This window comes from Anomaloglossus baeobatrachus, chromosome 10 (genome assembly GCF_048569485.1).
Source record: "Anomaloglossus baeobatrachus isolate aAnoBae1 chromosome 10, aAnoBae1.hap1, whole genome shotgun sequence".
Lineage (NCBI taxonomy): Eukaryota > Metazoa > Chordata > Amphibia > Anura > Aromobatidae > Anomaloglossus > Anomaloglossus baeobatrachus.
In genome coordinates, this window is record NC_134362.1 from 64,637,982 (window position 1) to 64,652,912 (window position 14,931).

Genomic DNA, 14,931 nt, shown 5'->3' on the forward strand with positions numbered 1-14,931 from the left:
GATATTGCAGCAGAGAGGAAGTGCCAGAGCAGAGAGACAAGGCACCAGACCGGAGAGCAGTGACACCCATTGGACCAGACTACCCCTCTAGGTGAGCATTATAAAAGTGTTTCTTTACGTAACACAGCATGGCCTTGGTTCTTATATACAGTATTGTGGAATGCTGTACATAACAGCTCAGTGGTGGAGGCTGCAGCTTATAGTCGCCAAAACTGGTGACAGGTTCCCTTTAATGCTCATAGGGAGAAATCTGTCAATAAGCAGATGAAGCATATCTTCCAACCATCCTGGTTCCAGCTGGACAGTCCAGAGTTAGGAAAACTGTCTCACTGTCTAAGAATATCAGGGTTACAACTCCAGTATCTCTAAGGGGGCATAATGGTGATGTTTCCAAATATCATAGCAATGCATAGCCATGCTTGTTATAGGGTTAAATTCATAGTAGTAACTGCTGGTGACTGGCATCTCCTAGTTTTCCATCTTTTCTCGATAAGAGTTTAAGACTGTTCACCAAACAATAGTAGATTAGTAGGTATGTATAAAGTACAAAAAAAGATGCTAGCATTGACACTGTCACTCTCAAAAAATGTAGCATCAGTCCAGACAAATGATGAAAGATACTATTTTATTCATACTGTTTCTTAAATGGCTTCAAGGATCTGCTCCCCTTCATCAAACCAAAAACAAGACATCTACATAAGTGTGTGCATTCCTGTACAGTGCTTTATCCAAAAAGGCTTATATTTTATTGTGGAACACAACTATTTCTTTCTTGAACACCATCTACAAACAAAACAAAAGTGACCGCTGTGGGGTTCAATGTTGCCCCCAGCTTTGTAAATTTGTTTGAAGAAAATTTTGAGAACCATCTAATCTACAAATGTTAATACTTCTATAAAGACTGTATAGTTTATAAAAGGTTTATAAGTTACATTTTTAATATTTGTAAAGGAGGCACACATAAATTAGATGAGTTCATCAATTATATAATTTACAACACTTAGGACCTCCATTTCACAAATTTAAGTCAATCTGAGTTTGAATTTCACAATTGGTTAGGATTGTATACTACTAAGCACCAACTTGTTGCCAAAGCATCCAAAACTGTAGATAGCAACAGCAGTCTAACGTTTTCCAGCTCACACTGCTCACACTGCAAAAAGTGGTTCCTTTAAGACAGTGTATAAAATATATAGGAACTGAACCTTTAAAGATGTTGTCCATTACTAGGACAACTTCTTTTAATTCCACGCGTGGGAGAACCCAGGAAAAATAATAAAGCCTATACTCAAGAAAGCGGGACCCAGGCTCAAATGGGGTGTGCAAACAAATATAATGTTGAGGGTGCTGTCTTTATAAATCTTCACCCACTCGTCTGATTGGCAACTTGCTGTACGCACAACACAGTGATAGAAAGCTGCTAAGCAGTGGTGGAGGGGGAGGGGGAGGTACACAGAGCAGGAGAACTACTGTATATGGCATGAAACAACTAGTCCTCTTGTAAAAATATTGGAATTCTGACCATAAGCAAATGCAAAAAAAAAGCATTTTCTAACCTAAATACAGAGACACTGCAGAAATTTGTGACCATAGAAAGATCCGTTGACATTGAAAATTGTGGAGCAATCTAGAACGATGCTTATAGATCTGTAAAGAAAGTGGTAATGTAAGAAGAAAATAACTATAATAAAAATATTGTAAATAATATTAAGTTAAGTATCTGTGAATAAGATAAGGTATATTGTAGAAAGTAAATAAGACATTTAAAAATCTAAAAAAATTAATAGTAAATTTAATAATTATGATTATTCTTTTAAGCTTGTCGGTGCACATATGAAGGCAAGATGTACAATTATAAGGACACCATTCCATATTCCAATAATGAAGAAAGCAAATGCAACCAGATGGAATGCGATACAGATGGGAGAATTGTTAAACTATATAAGTGCACAACACCACCTCCATCACTGCCACTTGATTTCACAACCAGGAAGATATTTACAACCAAGAATACAACCGCAGCTATGCCTACAGAAAAAATCCATACAACCATGAAAACTACATCTGCATCAACAACTATGTCAACCAAAACCTTCAATTCTCCAACAACGCAAGTCTTTGTAACCACTACAGAACCATCAATGAAATTTACAACTTCTTCAACAAAAGAAGCTACAACAGTCAGTAATGCTACTCCTGGCACAGTTACATTTTCAACAACTTCTACTAAACCTACATCATCTAATAACCCAACAACGAAAGAGAGTTCTAAAACTACTCCTCCTTCTCAATGCTACTGGACACAGTGGTTTGATGTAAATCATCCAACATCTGATAATAATGGAGGAGATGTGGAGACCTTTGAAATAGCCAAGAATAATGGAATTCGTGTGTGCAAAGCAAAAGAATTTATCAAAGACATAAAATGCAGATCTACCTCCTATCGAGATATTGCCATTGAAATGCTTCCTCAAAAAGTTACTTGTAACATTAAAACAGGGTTAGTTTGTAGAAATGAAGATAATCCTGGGCCTGGAGAAATGTGCCTTAATTATGAATCACAATTGTACTGCTGTGATGAACACATGCCGACAACTATGGAGACATCTCCACCAACAACCCACATGATGACATCATCTAGATACACAACCAGCCCTTCAACGAAAGAAGCTACAACAGTCAGTAATGCTACTCCTGGCACAGTTACATTTTCAACAACTTCTACTAAACCTACATCATCTAATAACCCAACAACGAAAGAGAGTTCTAAAACTACTCCTCCTTCTCAATGCTACTGGACACAGTGGTTTGATGTAAATCATCCAACATCTGATAATAATGGAGGAGATGTGGAGACCTTTGAAATAGCCAAGAATAATGGAATTCGTGTGTGCAAAGCAAAAGAATTTATCAAAGACATAAAATGCAGATCTACCTCCTATCGAGATATTGCCATTGAAATGCTTCCTCAAAAAGTCACTTGTAACATTAAAACAGGGTTAGTTTGTAGAAATGAAGATAATCCTGGGCCTGGAGAAATGTGCCTTAATTATGAATCACAATTGTACTGCTGTGATGAACACATGCCGACAACTATGGAGACATCTCCACCAACAACCCACATGATGACATCATCTAGATACACAACCAGCCCTTCAACGAAAGAAGCTACAACAGTCAGTAATGCTACTCCTGGCACAGTTACATTTTCAACAACTTCTACTAAACCTACATCATCTAATAACCCAACAACGAAAGAGAGTTCTAAAACTACTCCTCCTTCTCAATGCTACTGGACACAGTGGTTTGATGTAAATCATCCAACATCTGATAATAATGGAGGAGATGTGGAGACCTTTGAAATAGCCAAGAATAATGGAATTCGTGTGTGCAAAGCAAAAGAATTTATCAAAGACATAAAATGCAGATCTACCTCCTATCGAGATATTGCCATTGAAATGCTTCCTCAAAAAGTCACTTGTAACATTAAAACAGGGTTAGTTTGTAGAAATGAAGATAATCCTGGGCCTGGAGAAATGTGCCTTAATTATGAATCACAATTGTACTGCTGTGATGAACACATGCCGACAACTATGGAGACATCTCCACCAACAACCCACATGACGACATCATCTAAATACACAACCAGCCCTTCAACGAAAGAAGCTACAACAGTCAGTAATGCTACTCCTGGCACAGTTACATTTTCAACAACTTCTACTAAACCTACATCATCTAATAACCCAACAACGAAAGAGAGTTCTAAAACTACTCCTCCTTCTCAATGCTACTGGACACAGTGGTTTGATGTAAATCATCCAACATCTGATAATAATGGAGGAGATGTGGAGACCTTTGAAATAGCCAAGAATAATGGAATTCGTGTGTGCAAAGCAAAAGAATTTATCAAAGACATAAAATGCAGATCTACCTCCTATCGAGATATTGCCATTGAAATGCTTCCTCAAAAAGTCACTTGTAACATTAAAACAGGGTTAGTTTGTAGAAATGAAGATAATCCTGGGCCTGGAGAAATGTGCCTTAATTATGAATCACAATTGTACTGCTGTGATGAACACATGCCGACAACTATGGAGACATCTCCACCAACAACCCACATGATGACATCATCTAGATACACAACCAGCCCTTCAACGAAAGAAGCTACAACAGTCAGTAATGCTACTCCTGGCACAGTTACATTTTCAACAACTTCTACTAAACCTACATCATCTAATAACCCAACAACGAAAGAGAGTTCTAAAACTACTCCTCCTTCTCAATGCTACTGGACACAGTGGTTTGATGTAAATCATCCAACATCTGATAATAATGGAGGAGATGTGGAGACCTTTGAAATAGCCAAGAATAATGGAATTCGTGTGTGCAAAGCAAAACAATTTATCAAAGACATAAAATGCAGATCTACCTCCTATCGAGATATTGCCATTGAAATGCTTCCTCAAAAAGTCACTTGTAACATTAAAACAGGGTTAGTTTGTAGAAATGAAGATAATCCTGGGCCTGGAGAAATGTGCCTTAATTATGAATCACAATTGTACTGCTGTGATGAACACATGCCGACAACTATGGAGACATCTCCACCAACAACCCACATGATGACATCATCTAGATACACAACCAGCCCTTCAACGAAAGAAGCTACAACAGTCAGTAATGCTACTCCTGGCACAGTTACATTTTCAACAACTTCTACTAAACCTACATCATCTAATAACCCAACAACGAAAGAGAGTTCTAAAACTACTCCTCCTTCTCAATGCTACTGGACACAGTGGTTTGATGTAAATCATCCAACATCTGATAATAATGGAGGAGATGTGGAGACCTTTGAAATAGCCAAGAATAATGGAATTCGTGTGTGCAAAGCAAAAGAATTTATCAAAGACATAAAATGCAGATCTACCTCCTATCGAGATATTGCCATTGAAATGCTTCCTCAAAAAGTCACTTGTAACATTAAAACAGGGTTAGTTTGTAGAAATGAAGATAATCCTGGGCCTGGAGAAATGTGCCTTAATTATGAATCACAATTGTACTGCTGTGATGAACACATGCCGACAACTATGGAGACATCTCCACCAACAACCCACATGACGACATCATCTAAATACACAACCAGCCCTTCAACGAAAGAAGCTACAACAGTCAGTAATGCTACTCCTGGCACAGTTACATTTTCAACAACTTCTACTAAACCTACATCATCTAATAACCCAACAACGAAAGAGAGTTCTAAAACTACTCCTCCTTCTCAATGCTACTGGACACAGTGGTTTGATGTAAATCATCCAACATCTGATAATAATGGAGGAGATGTGGAGACCTTTGAAATAGCCAAGAATAATGGAATTCGTGTGTGCAAAGCAAAAGAATTTATCAAAGACATAAAATGCAGATCTACCTCCTATCGAGATATTGCCATTGAAATGCTTCCTCAAAAAGTCACTTGTAACATTAAAACAGGGTTAGTTTGTAGAAATGAAGATAATCCTGGCCCTGGAGAAATGTGCCTTAATTATGAATCACAATTGTACTGCTGTGATGAACACATGCCGACAACTATGGAGACATCTCCACCAACAACCCACATGACGACATCATCTAGATACACAACCAGCCCTTCAACGAAAGAAGCTACAACAGTCAGTAATGCTACTCCTGGCACAGTTACATTTTCAACAACTTCTACTAAACCTACATCATCTAATAACCCAACAACGAAAGAGAGTTCTAAAACTACTCCTCCTTCTCAATGCTACTGGACACAGTGGTTTGATGTAAATCATCCAACATCTGATAATAATGGAGGAGATGTGGAGACCTTTGAAATAGCCAAGAATAATGGAATTCATGTGTGCAAAGCAAAAGAATTTATCAAAGACATAAAATGCAGATCTACCTCCTATCGAGATATTGCCATTGAAATGCTTCCTCAAAAAGTCACTTGTAACATTAAAACAGGGTTAGTTTGTAGAAATGAAGATAATCCTGGGCCTGGAGAAATGTGTCTTAATTATGAATCACAATTGTACTGCTGTGATGAACACATGCCGACAACTATGGAGACATCTCGACCAACAACCCACATGACGACATCATCTAGATACACAACCAGCCCTTCAACGAAAGAAGCTACAACAGTCAGTAATGCTACTCCTGGCACAGTTACATTTTCAACAACTTCTACTAAACCTACATCATCTAATAACCCAACAACGAAAGAGAGTTCTAAAACTACTCCTCCTTCTCAATGCTACTGGACACAGTGGTTTGATGTAAATCATCCAACATCTGATAATAATGGAGGAGATGTGGAGACCTTTGAAATAGCCAAGAATAATGGAATTCGTGTGTGCAAAGCAAAAGAATTTATCAAAGACATAAAATGCAGATCTACCTCCTATCGAGATATTGCCATTGAAATGCTTCCTCAAAAAGTCACTTGTAACATTAAAACAGGGTTAGTTTGTAGAAATGAAGATAATCCTGGGCCTGGAGAAATGTGCCTTAATTATGAATCACAATTGTACTGCTGTGATGAACACATGCCGACAACTATGGAGACATCTCCACCAACAACCCACATGACGACATCATCTAGATACACAACCAGCCCTTCAACGAAAGAAGCTACAACAGTCAGTAATCCTACTCCTGGCACAGTTACATTTTCAACAACTTCTACTAAACCTACATCATCTAATAACCCAACAACGAAAGAGAGTTCTAAAACTACTCCTCCTTCTCAATGCTACTGGACACAGTGGTTTGATGTAAATCATCCAACATCTGATAATAATGGAGGAGATGTGGAGACCTTTGAAATAGCCAAGAATAATGGAATTCGTGTGTGCAAAGCAAAAGAATTTATCAAAGACATAAAATGCAGATCTACCTCCTATCGAGATATTGCCATTGAAATGCTTCCTCAAAAAGTCACTTGTAACATTAAAACAGGGTTAGTTTGTAGAAATGAAGATAATCATGGGCCTGGAGAAATGTGCCTTAATTATGAATCACAATTGTACTGCTGTGATGAACACATGCCGACAACTATGGAGACATCTCCACCAACAACCCACATGACGACATCATCTAGATACACAACCAGCCCATCAACGAAAGAAGCTACAACAGTCGGTAATGCTACTCCTGGCACAGTTACATTTTCAACAACTTCTACTAAACCTACATCATCTTATAACCCAACAACGAAAGAGAGTTCTAAAACTACTCCTCCTTCTCAATGCTACTGGACACAGTGGTTTGATGTAAATCATCCAACATCTGATAATAATGGAGGAGATGTGGAGACCTTTGAAATAGCCAAGAATAATGGAATTCATGTGTGCAAAGCAAAAGAATTTATCAAAGACATAAAATGCAGATCTACCTCCTATCGAGATATTGCCATTGAAATGCTTCCTCAAAAAGTCACTTGTAACATTAAAACAGGGTTAGTTTGTAGAAATGAAGATAATCCTGGGCCTGGAGAAATGTGTCTTAATTATGAATCACAATTGTACTGCTGTGATGAACACATGCCGACAACTATGGAGACATCTCCACCAACAACCCACATGACGACATCATCTAGATACACAACCAGCCCTTCAACAAAAGAAGCTACAACAGTCAGTAATGCTACTCCTGGCACAGTTACATTTTCAACAACTTCTACTAAACCTACATCATCTAATAACCCAACAACCAAAGAGAGTTCTAAAACTACTCCTCCTTCTCAATGCTACTGGACACAATGGTTTGATGTAAATCATCCAACATCTGATAATAATGGAGGAGATGTGGAGACCTTTGAAATAGCCAAGAATAATGGAATTCGTGTGTGCAAAGCAAAAGAATTTATCAAAGACATAAAATGCAGATCTACCTCCTATCGAGATATTTCCATTGAAATGCTTCCTCAAAAAGTCACTTGTAACATTAAAACAGGGTTAGTTTGTAGAAATGAAGATAATCCTGGGCCTGGAGAAATGTGCCTTAATTATGAATCACAATTGTACTGCTGTGATGAATATATGCCGACAACTATGAAGACATCTCCACCAACAACCCATATGACGACATCATCTAGATACACAACCAGCCCTTCAACGAAAGAAGCTACAACAGTCAGTAATGCTACTCCTGGCACAGTTACATTTTCAACAACTTCTACTAAACCTATATCATCTAATAACCTATCAATGAAAGAGAGTTCTCAAACTACTCCTTCTTCTCAATGCTACTGGACACAGTGGTTTGATGTAAATCATCCAACATCTGATAATAATGGAGGAGATGTGGAGACCTTTGAAATAGCCAAGAATAATGGAATTCGTGTGTGCAAAGCAAAAGAATTTATCAAAGACATAAAATGCAGATCTACCTCCTATCGAGATATTGCCATTGAAATGCTTCCTCAAAAAGTCACTTGTAACATTAAAACAGGGTTAGTTTGTAGAAATGAAGATAATCCTGGGCCTGGAGAAATGTGCCTTAATTATGAATCACAATTGTACTGCTGTGATGAACACATGCCGACAACTATGGAGACATCTCCACCAACAACCCACATGACGACATCATCTAGATACACAACCAGCCCTTCAACGAAAGAAGCTACAACAGTCAGTAATGCTACTCCTGGCACAGTTACATTTTCAACAACTTCTACTAAACCTACATCATCTAATAACCCAACAACCAAAGAGAGTTCTAAAACTACTCCTCCTTCTCAATGCTACTGGACACAGTGGTTTGATGTAAATCATCCAACATCTGATAATAATGGAGGAGATGTGGAGACCTTTGAAATAGCCAAGAATAATGGAATTCGTGTGTGCAAAGCAAAAGAATTTATCAAAGACATAAAATGCAGATCTACCTCCTATCGAGATATTGCCATTGAAATGCTTCCTCAAAAAGTCACTTGTAACATTAAAACAGGGTTAGTTTGTAGAAATGAAGATAATCCTGGGCCTGGAGAAATGTGCCTTAATTATGAATCACAACTGTACTGCTGTGATGAACACATGCCAACAACTATGGAGACAGCTCCACCAACAACCCACATGACGACATCATCTAGATACACAACCAGCCCTTCAACGAAAGAAGCTACAACAGTCAGTAATGCTACTCCTGGCACAGTTACATTTTCAACAACTTCTACTAAACCTACATCATCTAATAACCCAACAACGAAAGAGAGTTCTAAAACTACTCCTCCTTCTCAATGCTACTGGACACAGTGGTTTGATGTAAATCATCCAACATCTGATAATAATGGAGGAGATGTGGAGACCTTTGAAATAGCCAAGAATAATGGAATTCGTGTGTGCAAAGCAAAAGAATTTATCAAAGACATAAAATGCAGATCTACCTCCTATCGAGATATTGCCATTGAAATGCTTCCTCAAAAAGTCACTTGTAACATTAAAACAGGGTTAGTTTGTAGAAATGAAGATAATCCTGGGCCTGGAGAAATGTGCCTTAATTATGAATCACAATTGTACTGCTGTGATGAACACATGCCGACAACTATGGAGACATCTCCACCAACAACCCACATGACGACATCATCTAGATACACAACCAGCCCTTCAACAAAAGAAGCTACAACAGTCAGTAATGCTACTCCTGGCACAGTTACATTTTCAACAACTTCTACTAAACCTACATCATCTAATAACCCAACAACCAAAGAGAGTTCTAAAACTACTCCTCCTTCTCAATGCTACTGGACACAATGGTTTGATGTAAATCATCCAACATCTGATAATAATGGAGGAGATGTGGAGACCTTTGAAATAGCCAAGAATAATGGAATTCGTGTGTGCAAAGCAAAAGAATTTATCAAAGACATAAAATGCAGATCTACCTCCTATCGAGATATTTCCATTGAAATGCTTCCTCAAAAAGTCACTTGTAACATTAAAACAGGGTTAGTTTGTAGAAATGAAGATAATCCTGGGCCTGGAGAAATGTGCCTTAATTATGAATCACAATTGTACTGCTGTGATGAATACATACCGACAACTATGAAGACATCTCCACCAACAACCCATATGATGACATCATCTAGATACACAACCAGCCCTTCAACGAAAGAAGCTACAACAGTCAGTAATGCTACTCCTGGCACAGTTACATTTTCAACAACTTCTACTAAACCTATATCATCTAATAACCTATCAATGAAAGAGAGTTCTCAAACTACTCCTTCTTCTCAATGCTACTGGACACAGTGGTTTGATGTAAATCATCCAACATCTGATAATAATGGAGGAGATGTGGAGACCTTTGAAATAGCCAAGAATAATGGAATTCGTGTGTGCAAAGCAAAAGAATTTATCAAAGACATAAAATGCAGATCTACCTCCTATCGAGATATTGCCATTGAAATGCTTCCTCAAAAAGTCACTTGTAACATTAAAACAGGGTTAGTTTGTAGAAATGAAGATAATCCTGGGCCTGGAGAAATGTGCCTTAATTATGAATCACAATTGTACTGCTGTGATGAACACATGCCGACAACTATGGAGACATCTCCACCAACAACCCACATGACGACATCATCTAGATACACAACCAGCCCTTCAACGAAAGAAGCTACAACAGTCAGTAATGCTACTCCTGGCACAGTTACATTTTCAACAACTTCTACTAAACCTACATCATCTAATAACCCAACAACCAAAGAGAGTTCTAAAACTACTCCTCCTTCTCAATGCTACTGGACACAGTGGTTTGATGTAAATCATCCAACATCTGATAATAATGGAGGAGATGTGGAGACCTTTGAAATAGCCAAGAATAATGGAATTCGTGTGTGCAAAGCAAAAGAATTTATCAAAGACATAAAATGCAGATCTACCTCCTATCGAGATATTGCCATTGAAATGCTTCCTCAAAAAGTCACTTGTAACATTAAAACAGGGTTAGTTTGTAGAAATGAAGATAATCCTGGGCCTGGAGAAATGTGCCTTAATTATGAATCACAACTGTACTGCTGTGATGAACACATGCCGACAACTATGGAGACAGCTCCACCAACAACCCACATGACGACATCATCTAGATACACAACCAGCCCTTCAACGAAAGAAGCTACAACAGTCAGTAATGCTACTCCTGGCACAGTTACATTTTCAACAACTTCTACTAAACCTACATCATCTAATAACCCAACAACGAAAGAGAGTTCTAAAACTACTCCTCCTTCTCAATGCTACTGGACACAGTGGTTTGATGTAAATCATCCAACATCTGATAATAATGGAGGAGATGTGGAGACCTTTGAAATAGCCAAGAATAATGGAATTCGTGTGTGCAAAGCAAAAGAATTTATCAAAGACATAAAATGCAGATCTACCTCCTATCGAGATATTGCCATTGAAATGCTTCCTCAAAAAGTCACTTGTAACATTAAAACAGGGTTAGTTTGTAGAAATGAAGATAATCCTGGGCCTGGAGAAATGTGCCTTAATTATGAATCACAATTGTACTGCTGTGATGAACACATGCCGACAACTATGGAGACATCTCCACCAACAACCCACATGACGACATCATCTAGATACACAACCAGCCCTTCAACAAAAGAAGCTACAACAGTCAGTAATGCTACTCCTGGCACAGTTACATTTTCAACAACTTCTACTAAACCTACATCATCTAATAACCCAACAACCAAAGAGAGTTCTAAAACTACTCCTCCTTCTCAATGCTACTGGACACAATGGTTTGATGTAAATCATCCAACATCTGATAATAATGGAGGAGATGTGGAGACCTTTGAAATAGCCAAGAATAATGGAATTCGTGTGTGCAAAGCAAAAGAATTTATCAAAGACATAAAATGCAGATCTACCTCCTATCGAGATATTTCCATTGAAATGCTTCCTCAAAAAGTCACTTGTAACATTAAAACAGGGTTAGTTTGTAGAAATGAAGATAATCCTGGGCCTGGAGAAATGTGCCTTAATTATGAATCACAATTGTACTGCTGTGATGAATACATACCGACAACTATGAAGACATCTCCACCAACAACCCATATGACGACATCATCTAGATACACAACCAGCCCTTCAACGAAAGAAGCTACAACAGTCAGTAATGCTACTCCTGGCACAGTTACATTTTCAACAACTTCCACTAAACCTACATCATCTAATAACACATCAACGAAAGAGAGTTCTCAAACTACTCCTCCTTCTCAATGCTACTGGACACAGTGGTTTGATGTAAATCATCCAACATCTGATAAAAATGGAGGAGATGTGGAGACCTTTGAAATAGCCAAGAATAATGGAATTCGTGTGTGCAAAGCAAAAGAATTTATCAAAGGCATAAAATGCAGATCTACCTCCTATCGAGATATTGCCATTGAAATGCTTCCTCAAAAAGTCACTTGTAACATTAAAACAGGGTTAATTTGTAGAAATGAAGATAATCCTGGGCCTGGAGAAATGTGCCTTAATTATGAATCACAATTGTACTGCTGTGATGAATACATGCCGACAACTATGAAGACATCTCCACCAACAACCCAAATGACGACATCATCTAGATACACAACCAGCCCTTCAACGAAAGAAGCTACAACAGTCAGTAATGCTACTCCTGGCACAGTTACATTTTCAACAACTTCTACTAAACCTACATCATCTAATAACCCAACAATGAAAGAGAGTTCTAAAACTACTCCTCCTTCTCAATGCTACTGGACACAATGGTTTGATGTAAATCATCCAACATCTGATAATAATGGAGGAGATGTGGAGACCTTTGAAATAGCCAAGAATAATGGAATTCGTGTGTGCAAAGCAAAAGAATTTATCAAAGACATAAAATGCAGATCTACCTCCTATCGAGATATTGCCATTGAAATGCTTCCTCAAAAAGTCACTTGTAACATTAAAACAGGGTTAGTTTGTAGAAATCAAGATAATCCTGGGTCAAGAAATATGTGTTTTAATTATGAAGCACAATTGTACTGCTGTGAAAACGAGATATTGACAACTATGGCGACATCTCCATCAACAACCCACATGAGAACATCATCTAGACCCGATTCCAGCCCATCAACAAAAGAAACAACAACAATAAAGTCTACCAGTACAACGTCTGCATCAAGTAGTCACATTTCGACCACTATTTTCCCAGGTATGTTTTCTACTTTGTAACTGTTTATTTTAACAAAGCTTATTTTTCTGTTCCTCTCTTTTTTTTGGCTGAAGTTTTTTTTCAGGATAAGTAGATCAATATTTATCTTTTTCTTTTGCAGAAAAAGTTTAAGTTTAGTATTTTAATGAATTTTTAAGACTCTTGAAGCCAAAGACTATTAACACTGTGCTGCTTCATATACGATGTGAACTCAACCAAGTGATTTAATTTTTTCGCTTTATGTAAATTTAATGGGACTGTGCAATACAACCACAAATGTTGAAAACAAAATTTAAATATTTTTGGATTTGTAAGCAATTTTCACTTTTTAGAGAGAATGAGAAGTTTTAAAGAGGATGTTAGTTTTGGAGTAGGCAATTGTCATATGATGCAAGTGTACTAAGTTGATCGTTTTTTTAAGTTTCTTGTTAAATTTCATATATTAAAGATCAACAACAATTGTGGTCAAACTATAAATAGGGCACCCACATCACAACAACAATTTGAAAAATATTATATCTAATTTTTGAAAAAAGGAACAATACATCCAAAATTATTAAATTATGATTTTTTATTGAAGAAAAATATTCAAACACCAAAACCATTAATAGAGATGTGTACAGACAAGAAAAGAGGACATAGCGGCATGCCAAAATTACACATGATAATATCAGAATCATGTAGAAAAGTGACTAGTGCATAAGTTCAATGTAAATTAAACGATCTCCCCACATAAATACATTCACCACGGTATACAGGCGATATTTATAAAGTGTCCAAGTGCATAAAATTGCACATACCCCTTATTAAATAAATAATATATATCAGGGTAATATAAATATAGAATATCAATATGGGGATACTAATACAAAATACATAACTCTTAATAGGTCATAAAAAATATAAATCATTATATATACTGTGCAAATAACCCAGTGGTATAGTGTTGTGGATGTAATACCAAACTCCGTCAATAGATGGGGCTAATCCCAAATCAACATAGTGCTGAGCTTGTATGGGGCTAACATAAATTATACCGCATATAGACAAAAATAAAGTTCACAACAAAATACAAGATGATTACCTGGGTACAAATCAAATGTGCTGCCAACCTCTCACCCCGACGTATGTTTCGCTACTTCCTGGTTTCAACGGGGGGCGTGTTTCTGTACACATCTCTTTTAATGGTTTTGGTATGTCTTAATATTTTTCTTCAATAAAAATTCATATTTTAATAATTTTGGATGTATTGCTCCTTTTTTGAAAAATTATATATAATATTTTTCAAATTGTTGTTTCATATATTAAAGGCCTGTCCTCAAAGTTTTTCTGTTTATTTAAAGTTTTTAGTTCATGTGAATCAGACATTCTATTCTTATTTTGTGATATTTCAAAGGTTTTTTTTACCTTTAACTGACAATTTTTTTCAACTTGGCATCTTAGCATTTCAGGAGTCAAAATTATTTTTTATTCATTCATATCTGTCCCTGTGAGGCCTGATGTATTACATAATTATACACGGTCTGCTTTCCTTCCCTTTATTTAAATTTTGGGCCTTTGCAGGTGCCAGAATCCCTATGGCTGTGCGTACGCAGTGCTATGTTCATGTTGTAGTTGAATTCTTTATTAAATGAGGCCAGAGTGAGTGTGTGTGCAAACCGCAATCTCTGGCACCATTTTATTGAAAACTTTCTCTGCAAAGAAAACTGGTGAGTGCCTTCATATCTTCTTTTT

General features: G+C 37.2%; 1 protein-coding gene across 1 annotated transcript in view; it reads left to right on the top strand.

Annotated features, from left to right (window-relative positions):
• Positions 1-14,931, top strand: part of LOC142254347 (uncharacterized) — a 172,968-nt gene that overhangs the window by 118,123 nt on the left and 39,914 nt on the right. Inside the window, exons 28-29 of the mRNA XM_075325393.1 lie at positions 1,819-2,091; positions 2,281-13,197. Coding sequence (XP_075181508.1) covers positions 1,819-2,091; positions 2,281-13,197 — 11,190 coding nt within the window. The remainder of the gene's footprint in view (positions 1-1,818; positions 2,092-2,280; positions 13,198-14,931) is intronic.